Genomic DNA, 24383 nt, shown 5'->3' on the forward strand with positions numbered 1-24383 from the left:
CACTGGGTTTTAGTGTGTGCTAATATTTATTTATTTTAACTCAACGTAGTTTAAGTGTACAATGCTGATGAAGCGAGAGACGAACTGAGAGCGATTTGGAAACCTCGGAGAACACCGCTCTCTCAGTCTCAGAGGAGAGAGAAGAGAGGGAGCAGGAGGAGTCTCGTTCACACAGCATCCACTCACCTGCCTCCAGTTCACACACACAAGCGAGGGCACGAGAGTTAACAGAACGACTGAAAATAGAAAGAAACCGGAGAAGAGCGAACGATAATTAGGGGAGAAGAAACGACAGTGGAGACTCAAATTGAGAGACAATCAAAGAACAACAGCAGGTATGTTCACTCTGTGTAGTTTCTTTCTGTCACTGTTACCCTATTCACTGTCAGTTTACTGATTCCACCCATAAATCACTGCTTACTTTTCTTCTGATTTATCTTGTTTCTTTTCTTTCCATGTTCTCATTATACTTGTTATAAACGCTTTTATTTGCCATTGAATGTGATATGAGTCACTTTAAAGTTCAAGCTTTCTTCTAATACAAAGACTGAGTTTGTGCATGTATATGCCTGTGCTAATAGAGAACAGTATAAATATCAAAGAATGCCATGTAAGTCGAGCTATATATATAAACTTTTTTTATCTGCATGCATGAAATAGGGTGCATGGTTTTATAATTCATATGTAGCCTAGTGTTTCTTTTTTAAACCAAACCCTAAAGATATAAAAAAAAAAAAAAAACTAAAGGACCATAGTGTGTGTGTGTGTGTATAATATATATATATATATTATGTGGTCTGCTTATAATATTAGTCACATTTTTTTGTACATAAAATAGTATTAATTTATCATGACAATTTCCTCTGACATTACAATTAATGGGATTTAAATGTTTTCTTTTGGGGACTTTTTCACTCCTTTTCCTTTTGAATTTAAATACCGTCTTTGCATGTGAAATGAGATAAAATGTGCTAATATATAGAGTGGTTTGCTGCTGCCCCTGCTTTTAATAGCCTTTGTGAAAATGTGCATTTCATTCACGAAACGATCTGCACTGAAATATGCAATCGGTTAAATCACTGAAATGATCCAAATGAAACTTTAGTTGCTTTAATGTTGGGATCCTTTACTGACGTAGGTGCTACACACAGGGAACAATTTATTAATTTGTGCTTTAGCAATGTTAATATTTCTTTTATGAAACACGCACTTCACTGATGCTTTAAACTACAAAAAAATATTTTGTATTGTATGAATTAAAAATATAAAGATATAAAAATACAGCTTCAACCTTGACTTTAAGCAAAAAGCTCTTCAGGACAGGCACATATAGTTCATTCGCACATGATGGTATCAAGTGAGATGACTGCCGGAAGAAGAGGACCTTCGGTTAGTATTTCACACACACATATACACACTCACTCACAGTGGGCTCCGAGGCTGATATGAGTGACAGGCTAAGCAGTCAAACTCTGAGAGAGACAGAAATATAGCAGAGGTGAGAGACCGAAAGTGACAGGAATGAAGTAAGAGATGATTATGAACCTGTGAAATGTGAGGGGAGTGTGCTATCATCAACTTTCATGTTCAGCCATGCCAACCTGCTCTTGCGATAGTGACCTACAAAAATCTCACACACAAACTTTCTCAGATGCACATACATATACCCAGACTGGATAGTTTTATGTCTACACAGACTCCAATTTACTTTCAAAACCATTCACAATTCAGCAGTTAAAAAATAAAAAATTGTGTATACAATACATATATATATATATATATATATATATATATATATATATATATTTATATACGTGTCTGTGTGTGAACATAATATGATTGGGGATAGTGATAGAAATAGTGTATCCTAAATGTTTATTAATCATTTTGTTGTATTACAACATTTCTTATTCATTAAAATTTAAAGAATTCTAAAATGTTTATTTAAAAATGGTTAGTTATATTTGCAATACCAGTTTCTCAATGTAGTCTTATTTTGAACCCACTACATATATCATGATACTGTATTATTACCATTTTTGCATACTGTAGTGTTGTAGTGTTAACATAGTGCTATTGCTAACATTCACAAAAAAACAAGGAACCATCTCAAACTATGGTACTTTTGGTACTTTTTTTTGCTTTGTTTACATTGGAGATGATGCGATGAATATAGTAAAATGCAGAACTACACAGTTTTATTATAATTGTATTCAAATATACAAGATTTTATTAAGATCCTTTGTCAGAGCGAGACATTAGGATTGTAATGACATCAGGCTTTTCTTTATTGCATCATTGACAATCTCTCGTCTCCGTTGGTTACCATAGCCCCCCCCACCACCACCTTGCATTCGATGTGTGCCTCAACTTATTATCCTTCCCTATCATCTTGCCTAAATTTAGCTCTCCATCTTTCTATTTGCCTTTTTTCTTCCGCTCCCGTCCTCACGGTTATCACAGTGAGAGATTATTGTGTGTGAATATCTTCATGTGTGTTCTGCTGCGCACCATGCAGGAAGTGTGTAGTGTGGGAAGTGTATAGTGCCATTGTGATGTAAACTATGAAACTGTATATGTGTCTTTGTGCTAAAGATAAACTTGAAGGCTCTGCATTTATGCTTTTTAGTCATCTAAATAGTCTATTTGAATCTGATTCATAAGCATACTTGCCAACCTTGAGACCTCAGAATTAGGGAGATATTAAAAAGGACCCGGGGGGGGGGGGGGTGTCATATATGTCACATACACAAACGATGTGTCGCCATATATAATATCACATACACAAACGCAAAGAAAAATGTAATTCATTTATTTGACAAATTCAATTCCTTAAGGCCTCTCCTCAGGAGGTTAGACCCTAATTTGTTAGCTACTGTAAATGAAGAGATATGAAATAGCTAGATCTTATCAATAAACATTTATTAATTCATAGCCTAATGCAACAATTACATAAGTAAACTCTCAAAACATTCTAATTATGACATTTCATTTTTAAATTTTCATGTAACAGTCTAAAGCTAAATAAATAGCTGTTCTTGCCTTTCATTTCAGACGTCTGCTTCTAGGGGCCGTTCACATATCGCATCTTTTTCGCGCTCAAGGTCGTTATTTCAACCGTAGGTGCGCGGCCGCGGTGAGCACGCTCATAATGGAAACAACGTGGTGCGCTACTTTTTCCAGGCGGGTTTTTCCTTCTCATCTCCAGAAATATATATAGTAGTAAAGCTAATGCGAGCTGAGGTGAGGCTAGAAATCAATTAATCCTTTGCTGATACTTCTTTGTCGTCATCATGGAGAGCGCAGTTTGGTTGCATAGCAACGACAGACGCCATGGGAGCGCAAGCGTTTGGTCTAAAACGGCGCCCAGTGACGGATGGTCTAGCAATATTGTTGTCCGGGTGGAAATCGGGAGAAATTGCGGGAGAAAGGTCGGTCCGGGAGATTTTCGGGAGGGGCTTTGAAATTCGGGAGTCTCCCGGAAAATTAGGGAGGGTTGGCATGTATGTTCATAAATCTTAATGTATCTATAAAATCTTAAGTGTATCCAGAATAATTTTATACTGCTCTTTCATAGCCATGAATGTTTCCTCTGTAATTCCCGAGAAATAAAACATAAATAGAAACAAATGTTGATACACAGGAAGAGTACTAAAACAAATGCAGACAGCATAGCTCACGTCATTTGGTCTTAGAAGAATTTGATGAGAAATTCATATAGAAATCACTTTTGAATAACTTTTGTGTTTGATAATGATAAACATGATATTAAAATCCTATACAATTTTGCATAAATAATTTTAAAATACAATTTCTTATGCATTTATTTTATCTACTTTCTCTTGTCTATATTTATGTGTGTGTGGGTGTATGTCTTTGTTTGTATTTGTGTGTATATATATATATATATATATATATATATATATATATATATATATATACACACTTTTTTGTTTATCCTGTCGCAGTGCAATGATTTTTGTATTTAGTTTTCCAATTTATTTATTTGTATATTTTATTAGTTTTTTTATTATTATTATTAGTACTAGTAATGTTGCACTAGTAAAATCGCTTTCCCGATTTTTTTTAACTTTATTCAATTTATTATTTTGGGTTTAATGTACTAAAAACCAATAAACATTAATTTAAAAGAAAAAAAATACAAAGAACTTGAATCAGTAATTTCGAGCAAAATCATTTTGAGACTTTAGATTATTAAATTATTTATTAGTGCATTAGTAGATGAGAGGAAATGTAATAAACATGCAAAATAAAATATCCAATACTGGTCGATGAATTATAATATGGTCAATCACGGTTATGGTACTGATGGCAAAGGCTATATATGATGCACACGTTGGTGTGCTGTCATTTTTGTGCTCAGTGAGGGAGCAACTATCCCCTCACTGAGGCTTATGTGCTCATAAAAAGCATTTGTATTTGTCAAAGCTTGCGTTTGCTGGTCCCTTGATGATATTGCAAATTCAGCTGTGATTAAGAATCAGTGGTTTCTTTTTCTGCTCTAATAGCTCTCCAGTAACTCTGAGCAAACTGATGATCTGTCGGTCTGCTGCCGGGTGATTAGAGTCAGTAATGATGTGATTGTCAGGCTAGTGAAGGGAACTGAGTGGAACCAGACGCTTGACTGCCAGCATTAACTTCACTCAGCACAGGTGTGAAGGTCTGTGCATCTCCAGTGAAATAGACATTTATAATCCAGCTGTCAGATTCATAATGAAAGCAAATTGTCTTAGTAAATCTTTGTGATTTATTCCTACTTGGAAGTTAAACCTAGTGCTTGAGGTAACAGATCATTATGTTAACACCTCCCATTTTGAGTTTAAAATAAATGACTCTAAAATTTCTTCAAAAATAACTAAACTTAAAAGTAGCGTAGCATATTGTTTCCGACTTCAGTTGTTCACTTGAAGTCTGTAGTCCACCATTTTTTGGAATTAAATAAATAACAGAGATAACCAGCAACTATCACATCTGAGGCGATAGTTTGATCGTTTGATTGTGATGATGTTATACCAGTATTTCCAGTGTGTGAAAGCACCTAAAATTATGAAGAACCCCCTCTGTGTCCACATAGAGATGTCTCTGCAGATATAAAGCTCTACATCAGAGCCATCCCAGGTTATGTTTTCCACCTCCTAATGTTTTCCATTGATTTCTGGGAGTCAGTGCTGTTTTTGCAGCCTGGGACCTCCCATATACTATTTTGGTAATGTAGACTATCTAATAAATATTATTTGACATTCATGCACTACACAATACCGTTAAAAAGTTTGGGGTCAGTAAGATTTTCATTATTTATTTTAAAGAATGTAATACTTTTATTTTACACAGACTCATTCTGTTGATCAGAAATAAGAATACAGACTTTTATACTGTCACAAAAGATTTCTATTTAAAGTAAATGCTGTTCTTTTGAAATTTCTATTCATCAAATAAACCTGAAAGAAAATATCATCCCACTTTTCTATACAAATTTTAAGCACCACAGTTGTTTTCAAAAGTGATGGTAATTAATGTTTCTTGAGCAGCAAATCCACATATTAGAATTATTTCTGAAAGGTAATGTGACACTGGAGACTGGAGTAATGATACTGAAAATTCAGCTTTTCATCACATTAATAAATTACAGTTATTTTAAGTAGTAATGATATTTCACAATATTACTGTTTTACTGTGTTTGATCAAATAAATGCAGCCTTGCATCTTTCTAGAAATACACACACACACACACACACGTGATCCCATTCCATTCAATAGTTTTTTTTTTATTACACCCCACCCCCAAATTTTTTATTCTTGCTTCATTTTCATTCATAGTAAAAGTGAAGACATTCGGTTCAGTCAGATGTTGATTCAGTAGCTGTTCTGACTGATTCAGTGAAGCCATGCTGTGATTCCTCAGACTGATTCAAACTGATAAGTGAGTCTTTTTACGAGTCATTTCAATAATCTTTTATACAAGTCATTCATTCATGCTGTGTTTTTGCTTGCAGCCAGCAAAGACAGCTCAATAGAAACTAAAGCATTGCTGTGGCTTTATTTAACCTCACTCAGTTACCATAATATGTAGACAAAACACCACTGTAAGTAAAACCATGGTCTTCTGGAAACTGCTACGATGGTAATTCCACCATATTCTTTGAAGTATCTAGTACATATCATTGAAAACAATAGCCTTACACTTCTATTGTAGGCTATACATCAGAATAGTATCCTGTACCATTGTAAAACACAGTACTGGTTTTTGGTGTGTATCCCAATCTACTCATAGCGCTCCCTAAAATGATCCCCCCATCCCCGAACCACAAAACCAGCCATCCATCGCTCCCCTGTCCCATCTTAATTCATCATCTGTCCCATCATGTCATCAGTGCACCCTTAATGCTTGTTGTCACGGTTACTGAGCTTGTCCGGTTCCTCTCAGTTTCAACTGTTCTGGCTCATCAGACGCTGACACGGAAATGCTGGCACTTAACCACCCATACCTGATGACCTGGGACCCACGTGGTTTGCCTCTGCTGTCACATCAAGTTAGCCAGCTATAGATGTGACACTCATTAGCATTAGCCACACGCTAATTCATTAGCCACACATTACACTGTATGATTGCTTGTAGTTACAGATCAAATATGAAGTGTTATCTGATTACTGCTTCTGGTAACCAAGGAGACAGTTTGTGCGTTTTGATGGGGGCATTGTGTTTGACATGTTGAACGTGTGTTTGTGTTTAAGGTTGATGCTTGAAGGTTGATTAGCTTTCCAATTAGCCTTCATGTTATGTTACTGTGTAATCTTTGCGTGTGCATATGTACGTGTATCTGAATGTTTACAGTTGTGTTTAAAGATATGCCGAAATGCCCTCTCCCCAGTTTCGCACATGCTCAATTCCAATTTCAACCTCAATCTGACTTAATAAGCATTACAATTATGGACTACTGCCAAGGCAATCAGCTGAATCGATAATGCAGTCATGAATACATTAATATTATAGACAAATTATCTATATTCATCGGTCTCATTTTCTCTTTTGCTTTGTTTTTCTCTGCATGTGCAGACATGGGCTGTAAATTGCAGAAGCCTCGAGGGTCAGATGAAGCTCCAGGGAAGATTTTCTCCACCCTCAGAAGAGCACAAGTGGAGACACACTCAGGAGTGGCGTATACATACCACTTCCTGGACTTTCTTTTAGGAAAAGAAGGTACACATGCCCATTTCCTGTGCACTTTGTCTATTGAAAAGTCCCTTTGTACGTGTTGTTGTTGTTTATTCTCAAATATTGTAAAGGACATTTAAATGACCAGATTTTCATATGTATAATCAACTTTGGACACTTCTCACAAAAAGGAATGTGAATGGGACTTTACCTATATTTCTGCACAATTGTCATCTTTATGTCATCATAAAGTAGCACCTTTGCATTATTTACCATACCAAAACAGACCATAAACCAAAAAATATATATATGGGAAAAACTCCTGTAAAACTAAAACTATTGAAAATCCTTGTCATTAATATTAAAATCAAGCTGAAATATTAATATTTTAAATAAAATGACAAAAGCATGTAAAAATGCTTAAAAATTAAAAGTTAAGTAAAATAAAAAATATTGATAAATAATACTAAAATACTACTACTGTAATACTATACTTTGTGTTTTTGTTTAGTTTTTTCTTCTTTGTGACTTCATAATTCATGCATCAAAGGATTAACATAAAGAGTGACATACAGCATAAAAATGATTGCTGTATTTCAAAATTCGAAGAAACATCCATATTGATGATATGCATATGCAAATGCACAAAAACCCACCTTCAGATAATAAAGTGTAAAGCCTCCAACTGGGAAGAAAAATAATGTAATATAAGATGAGAGAGAAAGAGAGAGAGAGTGAGAGAGAGAGAGAGAGAGTAATAGAGCAAGAGAGTAACCAAACAGCGTTTATTCTTTGAAGGCTTATGTTTCTAAATATACTAATGCCGCTTTTGTTAGTGTGCTTCGAGAGAAGCAATAATGGATCCCGCTGAATTCAGAGAAAAAGGATATGAGACAGGATGAGAGAATATAAGAGACAGATTGAAGTGGAAGAACAGACCTGCTTATTTTAATGACTTGAAAGCATATGAGTATATGGGCCATTACTGAACCTAATTACAAAGATGCAACCATATCACTAGCATTATATATATATATATATATATATATATATATATATATATATATATATATATATATATATATATATATATATATATATATATATATATATATATATACAGTACAGACCAAAAGTTTGGACACACCTTCTCATTCAAAGAGTTTTCTTTATTTTCATGACTATGAAAATTGTAGATTCACACTGAAGGCATCAAAACTATGAATTAACACATGTGGAATTATATACATAACAAAAAAAGTGTGAAACAACTGAAAATATGTCATATTCTAGGTTCTTTAAAAAATGCCACCTTTTGCTTTGATTACTGCTTTGCACACTCTTGGCATTCTCTTGATGAGCTTCAAGAGGTAGTCACCTGAAATGGTCTTCCAACAGTCTTGAAGGAGTTCCCCGAGAGATGCTTAGCACTTGTTGGCCCTTTTGCCTTCAGTCTGCGGTCCAGCTCACCCCTAAACCATCTCGATTGGGTTCAGGTCCGGTGACTGTGGAGGCCAGGTCATCTGGCGCAGCACCCCATCACTCTCCTTCTTGGTCAAATAGCCCTTGATGCCTTCAGTGTGACAATTTTCATAGTCATGAAAATCAAGAAAACTCTTTGAATGAGAAGGTGTGTCCAAACTTTTGGTCTGTACTGTGTGTATAAATATATATATATATATATATATATATATATATATATATATATATATATTTGTGTGTGGGGATAGAAATGGTAAAACCTGATTTTACCTACATTGTGGGCACCATCAAGTGGTCTCCAGGAAGAAAACATGCTAATAAACATACTAATTTCTTAATGAAAAATGTGTAATGCTCCATATGTGAAGTTTAGGGCATAGAAAATATCATGAGCTGAGTATAAAACAATAGAAGTCAATGGAAAGTGTCTCTATTAGCTCCATCATGTTAAAAGTGTACTATAAAGTTGGATTCTTTGAATGCCTTTTGTATTATGAACAATGAACATAAATATTTAAATGCATTTAAAATGTTATAAATCTTTGTTAATATTTATGAATATACTATTGTTAATGCATTTTAAGGATGAATTGCTTCTATGTAGACATTAAGCATCGGTCCTGACCACTCTGTCTATGCTTATTAAGCAATAATTTAATTAGTGTTAGTTTATCCAAATTATTGCATTTACTTCTTAAATTTTACACATACAACATAATCCAAACACAAGTGTGTGTGTTTGTGCAGGTGTGCATCTGAGAGTGTGACCTGGATCATATATATATATATATATATATATATATATTTTTTTTTTAAAGGGATATGTGGGAACTGGGACAGTGGCAATCATTCAAGTTCTGGACACACACAAACTCCAGGCTTTCTGTTTTAGCTGCTTATCGGTAGACAGGCAGGCAGGTCATTTATATGTAAAACTCACTGATGCCTAAAGAGACGCCCCCCAAAAAAACTGCTGTGACAGCACAAGTGAGAACCAGAGATGTTAAAATATGTTTGTTTGTTTGTTTGTTTTAGGGCATCAATATTGAAAGCAATGACAAGTGACTTAATGAATGTGAATGACTGACAGGAATGAAATAACAAAGACAGAGAGTGAAAAAACGGAGAAAGAACGAAAAATGCTAGGCATCCTTTAAAGATGATCTGATCTTGAAGATTGGGGGGGCTTAGTACTTGGATTTATCTGTTCATGTGTGCGCAACAGAAAAAAAATCAGTCGTCCTAGTGACACTGAACTGCATTTATAGCCACATCTTGTTTTAATTGAAATTGGTTTTTAAAAATAATGCAATTCCACTCCCTGTGGGGTTATTACAAAATAAAATAAGACCCCCGAGAACCCAACATCACACTCATAAGCAGCAAGAATTCTGTATACTTATGATTCATATAAACACTTACTTTAATATCTATGTCATATCAATATTTAGAGAGCCGTTCTGATAGGTCAGCACAGCAGGAGAAGGGATGGCTATCTGATAGATTTGCTACTAACACATTTAGTTCAAAGAATCATTCAGAGTAATGAATTACTATGGCATTTAAATTCACACAATGAACATCTTTGTTTAAATAATAAATGAGTAAGTGTTATTAACAGAATGGATATTTCTAGTCCTGGATGCTGATTGGTCAATACAATCTATGCATGGATATTAATTCTGGTCAATAAGCCGATACTTATTTTCATGTTATGTTCAAACATTGATTAAAAAAAAACGGTACAAATCCTGTTAGGCAGAAGAGATGCACACAGTGTGTTTGGATTTTTCGCTAATCATACTTGGTTACGCTAACAAACCCACATAGTGCAGTATCCAGACGGCCCAAAAAGGATTTAGACAGTGTGATTGCTTGATATTTTAGAATAAAAACATTTCTCTGCATCTGGGTTTTAACTGATTTCCCAAAGTCTCTGCTTCTTACCTTGTAGATTAGACTGAGGGATATTCGTTTAGATGGCTGCATTCTTCAGATGGAGTTTGTTGCGGAGATTGACTGTTTACCTGAATGTTTAACCCCCGACTGGGATAATTCTGCTTTATGAAGGTGGAATTCCCCTGTAGTAGATATAGGGACAGGTTATCATGTATTTGGTCTTTCAGGAGCAGTGAAATCCTCTCTTTGTGTGTGTGTCTTACATAAACAAATATATTTTTTAATTCTCTCACACACAGCTGCAGCAGAGAGTCCTTTCCCGCGGGCCTTTCGTGTGATGCGCTGGTTAATATAGTTCATGCTCTGGACTGGAGTGGAGTTAATAGACATCATAAAGTCTAAGACACTTCCGCAGTTTCAGCACTACTTGATGAATGAAAACAGATTTTGTTATTTGGTGAAGGTTCATGGATGTGTCATGAGAGATGCCATCTGTATCTTTGAACTGATACAGTGAACTGGATACTGAACATTTAACTCTGTTTGGTGTTATTTTTGTCTTTAAATGTGATCTTTCTTTTGTCATATTTTAGAGATACAATTTCCAATAGCTTCAACATTGATAATAATAATAAGTTACATGAGCACCAAATCAGTTTATTAGAATGATTTCTTGAGGATCATGTGACACTGAAGACTGAATAACACATTTGCACTCGATTCAACTATACGTTCATCTTGCTATGTACTGTGCAGTTGTTTATTCAGTGGAAACACTAATAAACCCCCCTCAGAGTCAAAGCACAGTTTTGTTTAAATAAGCTCCTCGCACCTCTGAAAGATGATTGCAGTCAAGCAGTGCTCAGATTACAGCTCACTGCTACCCTTAATAGTGCTCTGAATAATGAGCGCTGAAAATTAAGTTTAATTACTGATTCCAGAAACAAATTGCTTGTAAAAACGTTCAATCAAAATACTTTCAAACGATTTCTACAGCGACTCAGTTTGTGTTTGTCAGGAACCGTGTTTGGCAGTGATGACTGTGAATGAAATTCACAGTCTTACATCATTCATCCCCCCAATTTCTACTTAATGTTTTTGAGTATATGTGGCGATATCGTGCCAATATAGTATTATGAAAGTGCCTATATTAGTCATCAGTTAATTCAGTTTTGGTATACTGACATATGTCTCACATGATGCTTCAGAAATCAGTCCAATATGCTGATTTGGTGCTTAAAAAACATTTCTCACTGTCGAAAACATTTGTATTGTTCAATATTGTGGAAACCATGATATATTTTTCCCTTTCTCTGCTCTTTTCTCTCTCTGTGCCTCCCTGACTCTCTCTCTCTGTCTCTTCAGAGGTGGCAGTGTCCTCACTGCTGTGTCTGTCGTCTGTCAGAGAGCTTCCTCTACAGGTGTGTGAGTTGTATCAGAAGGGATTCGTACTGGCTGCTGTCCATCCCTTTGTTCACTCCTGCGGCCCTGCTAGTGCTAACCTTCAGAAGCAGTTACACCGAGCCGTGCTCATCCGAGAAACAAACAGGTATACACAAGGAATAGAATACTACATACTTATTGCACAGAAACAGTGTTCTGTACACATCACAAACATTTTAAACAGTAATATTTTTGCACTATATACTACTGTGTTGCATTATTTAATCAGTGAATGGAGTCCATTGGTCGTGTCGGAAATAAAAAGAATTGCTTTACATTTTAGTTTGTGTAAAATTGTCAGGTAGATTAAAAAATGCAGACATAAAAAATTGTGGCACACTACCGTTCAAACAGAAAACAGCCATTTAAATTGTACTGATATAAAAATATTAGTTAGTAGCAGATACTACCCAGGTCACATAACAGGAATATAATTTATTATATTTTGATTAAAAACTATATTAAATAGTTTTTTTAATGATTTGCATATGAATCATTTACAATAAGACAAAGATTGTGCATTAAGCATGTAAACAGCGTATACTTTGATTCATTTTTTTATTATGGATGTTCAAAAGTGGCTTTGTTTTGCGTTTTTGTTACAGTGGTTCTGAAAGTGGCCTGCTGAACAGGGTTGAGCCTCATCTCACGACAGACGTGTGTCACCTCGGCCACCAGGACCCTGACCCAGAAGTTATACAGGGCTATGTGAAAAAGGTTAGAGCTTCTTTTAAAGACCTTCTTTAATTTGTTTTCATTCAAACAGAGAGCAGTAGATCATTTTGTTTGTCATTCAGTTACTAAACTTTAGTGTCATACTTAATGTCATCCTTTCATTACAGATGGCACCAAAAACCCACTTACTTCAAACTCTCTCTATCTTGGTCTTATAATACGGCTGTAAAACAGAAAACATAATCTGACAGGGTGCTCCATAGACACTGAAATGCCACATTCATCTGCCGTTCCATTAGTCGTCACCCCCTCGCCTTTGCAGTAATTGCATTTATTTTTGAGATAAGCAGTGTTTGAGTGTGTGTGTTTGTGTGTGTGTGGTAGTGTTTGAGCCATGTGACATTTACTGATGATTTAGATGTATGTGTGTGTTTAGCGTGACAGTATGATGATTGGAAAATATGGTTTTCATTAGCGTTTCCTGTCACAGCTCCACAGAGCGTTTTCTAAAAGCATCTACTGGAAAACGCTTTTTCCTCCAAAGACACTGTAAAATTATTTATATTACATTGGAATCCACATACTTTCATTGTCAGCTTTGATTGTAGACTTTGAATGGAACGTTTGATATGAAGAGTGATGTTACTGATGATACTGATTTCACTTCTTCTGTTGGTCCTGGTCATTCTGGGGGATGAAGATGCAGGATTTGGCTGATCAGGGTGATCTGTTTGTGGGGTTTTTGCCCCAACCAGGTGAAGGTCCATATTTCCTTGGTCACTGGGAACCAGAAGATCTTTCCTCCTTGCACTCCAGTCCCTGTTCTGTGCATCAGGGGCCCCCGACCCTCAGCCCTGCGAGCGAGCAGAGCCAACAGGATAGAGACAATGGGGATCATCGAAACCAGAATCATACAAACTTTAATTCAGACAATGAAGACATTGTGAGCCACAGCTTTCAAATACAAAGCCCTGAGAGCAGCCAGTGTTGGAATAATCAGAATCCGTTCACTGAGAACCATCAGTGTCCAGATTATCAGCACTTAAACTTTGAAGGTGATTGTACGCAGGCTGAGGATTTAAAGAACCAAGTGCCATCACATGAGTTTATATTACGCTCTTGTGCACCAGAGCCACATCAGACTCAGAGTATTACAATGCAGCCAAACTTGCCCTGCTGTGATTTGGCAGAAAACAACAAAAGAGAACAGGTCAAAAGCCAAGACAAACACAGCAAGCGCACAGGAACCACCCCGATGCTGAATCGTGAGTGTGCAGTTTGTTGAAATATAGAGAAAGGGTTAGTGGGGGGGGGGGGGGGGGGGCATGTTTTTATTAGATTATATCAAAATAATGTCAGATAAATATAAAATTAGATAAAATGCACAATTTGTAATTTCTAGGTGTGTAAATATTTGCTCTGAAAATAATTTTTTACAAGTGATGCATCATGAAATCTCCGTATTGGTCATTATTTTTTTCAGTTCACTTTCATTGTGTTAAACAATTAATAATACCTGAAAAAGACTAAATGATGTAATGTTAACTGGAAAACCAAAAAGATAATTCACACCATAGTAGAATAACATTACTGGGAAAATACATTACATGAAATCATTTTTGTAACCTAACACTCATGCTCAACAGGAAGGAAGCGGCTTTATAAGTGAGTCATTCATTCAAAAGATTCATTCAAACCATATACAGTCTATGGTTCAAACACACTCATTCAGTCAAGAACGTGACTGGTGTCTGTTGCTCGGAGACGCGCTGTTCCTTTGGAATTATTTTCGTTTGGGGAACAAAAAAAATTAAAATTAAAATTACAAACTGGCAATATTGTGTCTAAAACGAAAGTTACTCTAAATGAACTTCCTGTTCAGCTGTTGTATATTATCAGTAGCAATCTCACTGCAACCTAGTATTAATTTCATCACCTATTTTAATTTAGTCTTAGTCTTGTGCCAAATGTCCTTGTTAGTTTTAGTCATATTTAGTCATTCACAAAGCTTTTTTTGTTAGTCAAGTTTTAGTCGACTAAAAGTCTCGTCATTTTAGTCCAGTTTTAGTTAAAGAATTCGTCTTTTTTTAAATAACACATTATTACTGATAAACATTTCAGTAAAAAAAAAAGTGTTTCACATATCTCAAACATTGGTTAAATGTATTGCCTGACAAAATACACTTGTTGAATGATTTTTGTTGAATGCAAATGTTCAACGTGTCTGGTTTTCAGATTTTGAAGACACATTCACAAATGATTAACCTGATCACATTTTTTTCGTTTATTGATACTGCTTTTAATACTAATGCAAAGACCGGTCATCGGGACATAAGCTGTCATGTACAATAAAAGAGCCTGCGCAGCGACAGGAAATACAATTTAACACAAAAGGCCTGCCTAGACGGTGGACTTGCGCGCAGGATCATTTTTTTTTTTTTTTTTTTTGAGCGGCGTGTGGACGAATTCTTTCTACGCACGCACTATTTTATTTCTTGATAACAGACCGCTGCTAACTATAACACACAAATATCGAGCCTCTTCCTTCGACTTATTTTAAAGGCGTAACAGCTGATGAAAAAGCGGAGACGATTGTAGACGAAAACGAAGAGAGATTTTATCTTAGTTTTTATTTTATACAAAACATTTTCGTCTCGTATTTTTTCGTCAATTTAGTCTTCGTCAGCGTTTTTGGAAAGTGGTGCAGTCTTGTCATTGTCTCGTCTTAGTCATGAAAAAAAAAGGTCGTTGACGAACATATTTCGTCTCGTCTGAAGAAAGTAACACTACTGAACCTAATATTGCTTCATAATTAACTCACTGTTTAACTTTTTTAATTAATGTGTAGCAACATTGACATATAAGTCATAAAAACACTTACTAAATATTTGACCCTGTTTGTGTAGGTGTGCAGGTGTTCGCGCTGTACAATCATTCAATAGTTCTGGCGGGATCGCCAAAGTTCTTTTCTTTGAGGGTTCCACTGCAGGTGCGCAGGGAGGCGGGGCTTGTTAGCTCGGTTGACTCCCATTGGCTGGACCACATGACGCAGCACTTCAGAAGTGGCGCGCAACTCATCGACGGCTACTTTCACCTGGGAGACGATGGAGGTACTGGACATGTTGTGACATTATACAAAAGAACTCAGAGGTAGCAGTTAATTTTCCTGAATGTAAAAACATACATTATACTAATGTATCACATTTATTCTTTAAATTGTTTTAATAAATTAGTGATACAATTATAGAAAAGATCAAATGCATAAAATTATGAATTTAATTTATGAATAAAAATAATGAATAAAAACTAGAATACATTTTCAATTATTTTAATAACCTACTCAGCAGTTTTACCCAGATAACTCTGAAACAAATGATCAACCATCCCTATTAACATTTTCCAATCCTTTTCTTGCTCTATCTTTAGCATCTCCTTCCAATGTGGACAGTGTTTTTATCTTCCAAAGTGCTTCAGGTGATGCCAGGCCAACCACAGAGTATGACGCCATTGTAGTTGAGCAATGGACTGTTATTGATGTAAGTCTGCAGTGATGCATCCCAAATTGAATTCAATGAATTTTTATTTGTGGAACATTTAAACCTTTCTTCTTACAAACCACCCTTTAAAGGAATGCAGATATATGTGCATAATTATACGATATGTCTCAATAAGAGATTAGTGAAATCCTTTAACACATTGTTTAAATGACACTTCTGTTTTGCAGGGTGTTGCGGTGAAAACAGACTACATCCCTCTGCTTCAGTCTCTGGCTTCATATGGCTGGAGACTAATGTGTGTCCTGCCCACTCCCATCGTCAAAATGAAAAGGTTCCAAATCCATACTAAACACTTGAAGGAAGGGTTCACCAAAAGTACAAATTTGCAAAAAAAAATGTTCTCGATCCAAGATGTTTATAAATTTGTTTCTTCATTGGAACACAAAAAATTATAATAACAACACCACCAATTTGATCCTCTGCAGTGAATGGGCGCCGCCAGAATGAGACTCCAAATATCTGATAAAAGAATCACAATAATCCACAAGTAATTCAAATTACTCCTGTCCGTCAGTTTCATTGGAGAAAGCAATATTATGGATAAAGGGACTCATATTTTAGACTGAAGCAACATATTACAGTTAGAAACATCTTGATGGATTTGATTCTTACAAACAAACAGCTTTTCACTTCAAAAGATGTTAATTGATGGACTGGAGTCGTGTGGATTGCGTCTGGATTTTTATGATGTGGTGAGCAAGTGAACACTAAATTCCTCCAAATTCGGATGGAGAAACAAACTCATCTACATCTTGGAAAACATGAGGGTAAGGTTCATTTTTGGCTGAACTATGCCTTTAAACAAGAGCATTTCATTCACTGTTGCATTTCAGGGGCTAATAATAGGATATATATATATATATATAACCTGCAAAAAAACTCTTCTCAGTTGTGTCAAAAGAAAAAAATAATAATTCTTATAGATTTTATAACCTGTTTTATTTTTGTTTTAGTGATGGAAGTTTGGCCACAAAACAGATCCTCTTCCTCCAGAGACCCACGCTGCCTAGCAAGAGGAGAGACTTGACGGTGTGTGTGTGTGTGTGTGTGTGTGTGTATACATGACACAAAGTTCATTTCTGCTAAAATTAGATGACAGCTGAGAGCTGTCTTAGAGGACTGTGAAATTGTAATAGAATTGTTGGTTCACTTTCAAATCTTCAAAAGTAGCACAGAGTCTGACAGTTTGTGTGTATCTTTTCCAGAAACTGCACCTCAGAGGTCAAAACAAAAGGAACTTATATAATAAAAGGACACCAGAGAGGGAGATATCACTGCTGGCAACAATTGAGAGAGAAATTGAACGAATGGAGAGAGAAAACACAAGTCTGATGAGACAACGTGAGATTATCCAGAAGGAAAATGGGCAAAATTTGCCAGAAAGCCCAGAGAGGAGAAATCGAGTGGAAAGGACGGTGGAATTCCACAGCCAGAGGATAGACATCTCAAACATCAGCCCTGCAAAACAGGAAGGAATTACAAATGGCAATCAGGAATTAAAGCTCACAATTACACGTGGTAAACATGAGGACGTGCGTGTGGTCATAACAGAGAGAGCTTTATTCTCTGGAGTGTGCTGACAGTATTCATTTATGGATACTTAATCATTACAGTATGTTCATGTTTATTTAGGCAGAACACACTCTCATCAGGCCCACGTCTTGGCATATACATCTGCTGACAGTGTAACAGTACTGTAAGATTGCAAAGAGTTGGTAGAATATTGCCGCTCCTCATTATTTTTTGTTTTTTAAGGTGAATTCCTGTAACAAATTGCAAGAGACTAACAAATATGTGAAAACATACGTTTGATGGGCTCTCAATATGCTAAACGCTGACCAATGTGTTGAGACTTGTACCTCTGTGAATCTGTGATGTTAACTCGCATTACATACAGTATTAGTGTATGCAATATATCGTGCACTAGCTCAAATGCATAAAATCCACAAGTATTGCATCAGTTATTTCATTTATTTATATTAGTGAGGATGGCAGTAACTAATGTCGAAATTTATAAAGTAACAGTAAATGAACATCTGTGAAACAGTTAATGGTGTAAATAAAAGCTCTCAATAATTGGCTTCTCACGCAAATTAAAAGCACATCATTTACAGAAACAGCTCGCCGTTTTCTTCTGTTTTCAGTGTGGTTTTTTGTGAGATAGACAAAGACAAAGATATCGAAACATTTCAGCAGTATTAGTGATAAAGATCTTATTCATCAATCCAGTTTTTTAAAAACATCCTTCCTGTGAAACTGGAGATAATTATAGTTTATGAGTTTAGATTTGATTGGAAAAGATGCTAAATAAAGTTCGCAATAGCAGCTGTAGTCCTGCCTTTCAGTTAAAAAAAAAAGTGTCAATCACTTGGCTGGACAAGGCTAAAATAAGTTTCTGCATGATTTGAAATTACAATACACAATATATGACACTATGATACTCCACCTCAAAATAACAATTCACTTTTTTTTTTTACCCTCATGCCATCCTATATGTATGACTTTCCTTATTTTGTGGAACACAACATATTTTTTTAAACATAAACTCCATAAAATGTGTCCAAAGTGTGTCCATAAAATGAAAGTGGATGAAACCATCAGTTAGCCAGAAACTATGGTTTAGGTTACAAAGTTATAATATTAGTATATTTCTCACACACACCCATCGTTTTGCTTCAGAAGACATTGATTCATCCGCTGGGGTCACATGAGCGCTGTCATGGTCACTTGGTGTGGTTTTTGAAGCATCAACTTCCATCCACTTGTATTATATGGATCAATAAATTATTTTACAAAAAAATCTCAGTTTATACAATTGGGATTGCATTAGATTAAATGAGATAATTTTAATTTTTAGGTGGAATATCCCTTTAAGGGACCATGTTTAGCATCTTTTAGCAAATTAAGATTATATTCATGAGCAGAAATTTTTTATATTATTTTGCATAACTCTGATCATTTCCATGCCCCCAAAATTTTTACTAAATAAATGTGTTCTAAAATGCAAACAACATATTACAACATTATACACAGATCTCTGAAACACCCAGTGCAATCTGAGTGTGCAACCTTTCATGATGCCCTTGAAGCAGGACGCTATGCCATTAACCAGCAAATGAACTATAATGTAGAGCATTACAGAGCTGGTTATGGTCAATTTGTTGAGTTTATCTTTAAAATGAGGTATAACAAAAAAAAATAGGACAGTGTCTAGAGAATTGTTTGTTTAAAGGCACAGTTCACCCAAAAATGACAATAACCCCATGATTTACTTGCCCTCAAGCCATCCTAGGTGTATATGACTTTCTTCTTTCAGACAAATACAGTTGGAGTTATATTGAAAAATGGTTTGGCTCTTCCAAACTTTATAATAGCAGTGAATGGGTGGTGATATTCGATAGTCCAATAAACTGTGTCCATTCATCATAAAAAGTGCTCCACACTTTAATAAAGGCCTCCTGGAGCGAATCGATGTATTTATGTAAGAAAAATATCTATATTTAAAACTTTATAAACATCTTCAACTAACAAGAGCATGCTAGTCTCGCAAGAATCGAGGTTTGTTTACAGGAGCAAAGGAAGCAAAGTTTCCATTGTTTAGCAAAGGAAAACCAGACTCATCTTGGCTTATATCGGAATCTTGACATTTTTCTATAAAAAAATTTTCTTTTTGTACTTCTAATTCGTAACCCTTTTGTTTGTTTTGCTCTCTCCTCTTTGCTTCCGAGATTAGAGATTCCGAGCTAGTGATTAAGGTTTGTAAAGTTTAAATATGGGTATTTTTCTTACAAAAACACACCGATTTACTTTAGCAGGCCTTTATTATCCCCCCGGAGCCATGTGGAGCACTTTTTTATGATGAAAGGATGCGCTTTATCGGACTTCTACTGGACTATTGCCATTATAAAGCTTATAAATAGAGCCAGGATATTTTTAAATATAACTCTGATTGTATTCATCGGAAGGAAAAAAAGTCATAAACACCTAAGATAGCTTGAGGGTTAGGAAATCATGGGGTAATTTTCATTTTTGGGAGAACTATTCCTTTAAATGTGGAGAATGCAGACATAGCGTCTGTTGTGCGTTTCAATTGATCTCAAAGGCTTTACTGGTCCATTACCATTACAGTCTGTTTCTATGATGATGCAGATGCATCCATCACTGTGAAGATCTGAGTTGTAGTGCTACCACCATTTCTCAAAAAGGATTCTGTCCTCCGATAGGCCGACTTTCTGCAGGTCTGAATTAACTTTCTCTATCATAGGAGGAGGGCCACAAAGATAACACAATGTGTGCTCAGGATCTACATGGCGCTTAAGTTCCTCTTCTGATATCCTTCCATCTGAGCAGACAAAAGAAAATCTAATGTGACATCACATCTAAAAATAGTTCAGTTAATTAAAAGACTGTAGATTATGGGTAATCAAAATATAAAATGTAGATGTGTGCAACTCACTTATGGTGTAAGGCTGAAGTTCCTGCTCTGTGTCAGAGCTCTGTTGGGTAACATGGAAATCGCAGGAGAATTTATCTGGTCGCTCATGACAAATATCAATAATGGTGTTCTGAAGACAACAAATATCAAAAAAATCAGTCGGCAGCTTCAATCTCACTTCAATGATAAGTCGAGGGCACATACATACCTTGAAGAGCAGCTCTTCTGTGTTCCTTGCACTGTAGCACAAGTGTGTGTGCCCTGGAGAGCACCTGTGAGCATGAGTGTGTCTAAGCAGATCAGCTGCATGCAGCAGGATGGAGTACAGAGGGTTGATTCCAACACCACCGGCTATCAGCAACAGGTCCACCACGGGGTCAGAAGGTTGAGGGTCAAAGTAGAAGTTACCTCCCACCCTCACAGCTACCTGCGAGTCCACAGAGCACTGAAATAGAGCAATTTACAAAGAAATAAAAATTATTTGACAAAATATATAAAATAGTGACATACAACAGAAACTTTCAAAATAAAGGTTAATGAATAAAATACATTTTTCTGCATAGCAGAATTATTTTATGAAAAACTGTCCATATATTAAATACATTTGAAATTATACATATATATGAATGAAACAAGATATTCCAAATATTAAGAAAATATACTGATTTAGTTGCTTACAAATTCCAATAAAACATGGAATGAAACATTAAAAATAGAAACAGAATGAAAACCTGAAAAAATGGTACTAATTCAATGACACATCGCCACTCAATAATAAAGGCAGTAAGGTAACAGTAAAAACCTTTATAATGTTACAAAAAATTCTAAGTCAAATAAATGCTGTTCTTTTTCATTTACTGTTCATCAAAATATCCTGAAAAAATTTGTCATTTCACAATATTACAGTTTTTACTGTATTTTGATCAAATAAATGCAACCTTGGTAAGCATAGGGGACTTCTTTCAAAAACATAAACAATTCTTACCAGCCCCAAACTTTTGAACAGTAGTGTATTTATACTTTTTAAGTCATTCACTCACTTTAGTGTGAATCCAGTGAGCTGGAGGATGGCGTGTGTTTTTAACAGCCAATTCAATCACTCCCTCTCTCTGCAGCAGGCCAGGACTCGAGCAAATGGAGAAGCCACCCACTGTATCCACACCTGGGATGAAGAAATCCACCCTGTGAAAAAGGGCGCAATTAAATACAATAACATAATATAATAAGAAACACTGCTGGAGTATATTAACTTAACTGTTTATCTCATGTATCGACTCTATATGTTAATGACTAAAAACTAAAACATTCAAAAGTAACAACACAACTACATAAAGTACTTTTAGAAAGTTTAGAAAGTAGATCTTCCCACACAGTAACATGTCAGCACAACAAAACCTATGTGTATTACTTATCACAGCAATATTTAATAAAAAAAAGAGCAAAGCAACATATACACTTTGAGAGTCACCATATGTGTATGCAGAGGATGAATAAGTGATGAACACATATGTCAGGACACACACACACACACACACGCTCTGCTCTCCCTGACTCGTGTTCTTTAGCAGGAACACAACATCATATGGTCTGGAGGAGTTTCTGTGCATACATCTACATAAATCATCACCTGACTTTTTCACCTCACGCACACTCTCTCAAAACTCACAGAGAATAGATTTTCATTTTTGTTTGCTGATAACAGATCTCATGCTGAAGTAAAAAATTTGTCTGAGAGGAAAGCGCCATCTCCTGTCCATTAAGCAACTGCATGTCTTCTCATCGGTCACTTTCAAGTGAAAATATAGTAGCATCTAGGAGCACTATTCTCTAGGATTTTTTATTGTCATCAATATAAGATGCTTACAATACATATTTCACAAAGTTACAGTTCTTACCACTGTCCAGCACGAAAGCTGAAGTCAGGATGTGATACCTCCAGTCTCAGTCTGTTTACTGAATCAGATTCATTCCTAATGTCACAAACACGAGCAGAGAAAAGTTCCTGGATACACACAAAACATAAAATTGTACATTTACAGAGAATTTGCCACAAAATGTACAAATGGGAGACATTATACATTTTTACGACTTCAAACTGTCTACACATATTCATAAGACATAGCATGACAGAAAAAAAAGGGCATAGCATTTTAATAAAATAACACTATACTATACAGTATGCATGCTACATATCTAGAGTGATTAAATAAACAAACAAACAAATGCCTGATTGCATCCTCTTGAATTCAGTCTCATGACAAAACTCAAATGACACACTGGCTGACCTACGACACAGAACAAGAGTCTGTACTTTCTCTTGCCTGGCTACAACATTTGTTAACCACTTATAAGGAGTCACAGAGGAATCTATGCTCAGCAGGTCAAGGGTTTCATAATGAAATCTAAAAAGACTCACCATTTCTCTATGAACGCTAGCAGTTCTTTCTAGATGGTCAGCTTGTCTCCTGGATGACATTTTTCTGAAACAAATTTAGGGGAGTTTAAGTTAAGCAAAAAGGACTGGCTGTGTCTCAAAACACAGTGAGCTCCCTTACTTAACAGAAAGCATTTTTGCTTGCTTTTTTCATATCAACTAACTAACGTTAGGTAGCCAGCTCTCTTGGTTTTCAAACACAACCACTATGTCCAAAGCCTGTAGAAAGAGCTCCAGAGTCTGGATACTCACCGTGTGACTTTGTCTTTACTTGAAAAGCAACCAGTCTGTCTGAAGAGGCCTGATCCACCGGCGAAACTTCTGGCTGCCGTTCTCACAAAACACGGGCCACTCATGATCGATATGACGGTCTGATCTCTGTCCAGCACCTGATATAATATTATCAGACAGAACGCAGGTTAGTTACTGTTTTTTAAATGATAACTAAAAACACTGACATCGGAAGTGAGTAGTAAGCGATTTAAATGTTTTAACTAGATAATCTGTTTCGTGTTCAGTAGACCTTTAAAATTAATTATTAGCAATAATAAAAAAATAAGCTCATTATCATTCACCTCTGTCACTCCGGTGACGTTTCTTCTTCGTCTGTGTTTAAGGTTGGTGAACACAGTCTGTAGCGCCACCGAGCGGTCTTTCAAAGTGCAAAACATTATTATTTCATATATATATATATATATATATATATATATATATATATATATATATATAAGAAAGACAATAATTTAAATGTAATGGAATTGTTAAAAAAACTGCACATAAATATTTTTTACTGAAATAATGCAATTTGCTAACAAGTGTGTCATTATTTTGATTGTTAACAGTGCTTTAGTTTAAAAAAATGAATGTGCCTTAGGATTTAGTGCATACATATTACAAACTTATTGTGACTTAACCTTGGATACTTTGCTCAAAATTCAACACAGTAGCGTTTCTGAAGTGTAGCATACCTGAAAGCAGTGAGATGATCGCATCGCATCACATAGAATAGAAGAAAAACCGAAACATCGCAATGTGACTGTTCTTGAAGTCAGTCAACGCATAGCTACTTTTCAGCAGTCATGTTGTTTATTAAAGTCTTTCGTGAGCCTCTCGGCGTCGGGAGGACAGGAGCGCTGTCTTAAATGTCATGGAATGTCACGCCATTATGATTACATTAAAAACTGGAAGGAACTTTCAAACGGAGCTCGTGAGAGACGCCTCAAAGCATGTGATGGCATGCCAGTTTCCTTTATGGATAAACAGGAGCTGATAACAGAGATTTCA

At 35.8% G+C, this 24383-nt stretch overlaps 2 protein-coding genes and 1 long non-coding RNA gene across 4 annotated transcripts; 1 reads left to right on the plus strand and 2 right to left on the minus strand.

Moving 5' to 3' along the window:
• Nucleotides 1–146: 146 nt before the first annotated feature.
• LOC132104139 (raftlin-like) lies at nt 147–18173 on the plus strand. The gene is made up of 10 exons (XM_059509382.1): nt 147–335; nt 7076–7219; nt 11921–12104; nt 12604–12715; nt 13374–13938; nt 15580–15783; nt 16100–16209; nt 16398–16501; nt 17184–17259; nt 17436–18173. Exons 2-10 carry the CDS (start codon nt 7078–7080, stop codon nt 17808–17810), a joined length of 1872 nt encoding a protein of 623 aa, XP_059365365.1. The 5' UTR covers nt 147–335; nt 7076–7077; the 3' UTR covers nt 17811–18173.
• On the minus strand, nt 6835–15734 carry LOC132104141 (uncharacterized). Its single transcript, XR_009423514.1, has 3 exons — nt 15555–15734; nt 13258–13527; nt 6835–7203 (listed from the first exon to the last, which is right to left on the minus strand). It is a non-coding gene; the product is annotated as an uncharacterized LOC132104141 (long non-coding RNA).
• LOC132104140 (oxidoreductase NAD-binding domain-containing protein 1) lies at nt 17550–23684 on the minus strand. Of its 2 annotated transcripts, XR_009423513.1 has the most exons (9): nt 23675–23684; nt 23352–23488; nt 23082–23145; nt 22561–22667; nt 21706–21847; nt 20874–21110; nt 20687–20795; nt 20351–20572; nt 17550–17688 (listed from the first exon to the last, which is right to left on the minus strand). XR_009423513.1 is itself a non-coding variant. In XM_059509383.1 (8 exons), exons 2-8 carry the CDS (start codon nt 23453–23455, stop codon nt 20415–20417), a joined length of 921 nt encoding a protein of 306 aa, XP_059365366.1. In that variant the 5' UTR covers nt 23456–23488; nt 23675–23684; the 3' UTR covers nt 19728–20414. The 2 variants fall into 2 exon arrangements, 1 of the variants encoding a protein (XP_059365366.1); XM_059509383.1 differs by lacking the exon at nt 17550–17688 and having other exon boundaries at nt 19728–20572.
• Nucleotides 23685–24383: the final 699 nt, after the last annotated feature.

Source organism: Carassius carassius, chromosome 25, assembly GCF_963082965.1.
Source record: "Carassius carassius chromosome 25, fCarCar2.1, whole genome shotgun sequence".
Taxonomy (NCBI): Eukaryota; Metazoa; Chordata; class Actinopteri; order Cypriniformes; family Cyprinidae; genus Carassius; species Carassius carassius.

Bases quoted from the DNA above. Each gene is read 5' to 3' on its own strand.
- LOC132104140 (XM_059509383.1), bottom strand. From the start codon at position 23,455: ATGAGTGGCCCGTGTTTTGTGAGAACGGCAGCCAGAAGTTTCGCCGGT. The intron at 22,668-23,081 runs GTGAGTCTTTTT...GTGTGTATCCAG, and splicing joins CTAGCGTTCATAGAGAAATG to GAACTTTTCTCTGCTCGTGT. The intron at 20,796-20,873 runs GTATGTATGTGC...TGTTGTCTTCAG, and splicing joins CAGAAGAGCTGCTCTTCAAG to AACACCATTATTGATATTTG.
- LOC132104139 (XM_059509382.1), top strand. From the start codon at position 7,078: ATGGGCTGTAAATTGCAGAAGCCTCGAGGGTCAGATGAAGCTCCAGGG. The intron at 7,220-11,920 runs GTACACATGCCC...CTGTCTCTTCAG, and splicing joins CTTTCTTTTAGGAAAAGAAG to AGGTGGCAGTGTCCTCACTG. The intron at 15,784-16,099 runs GTACTGGACATG...CTCTATCTTTAG, and splicing joins TCACCTGGGAGACGATGGAG to CATCTCCTTCCAATGTGGAC.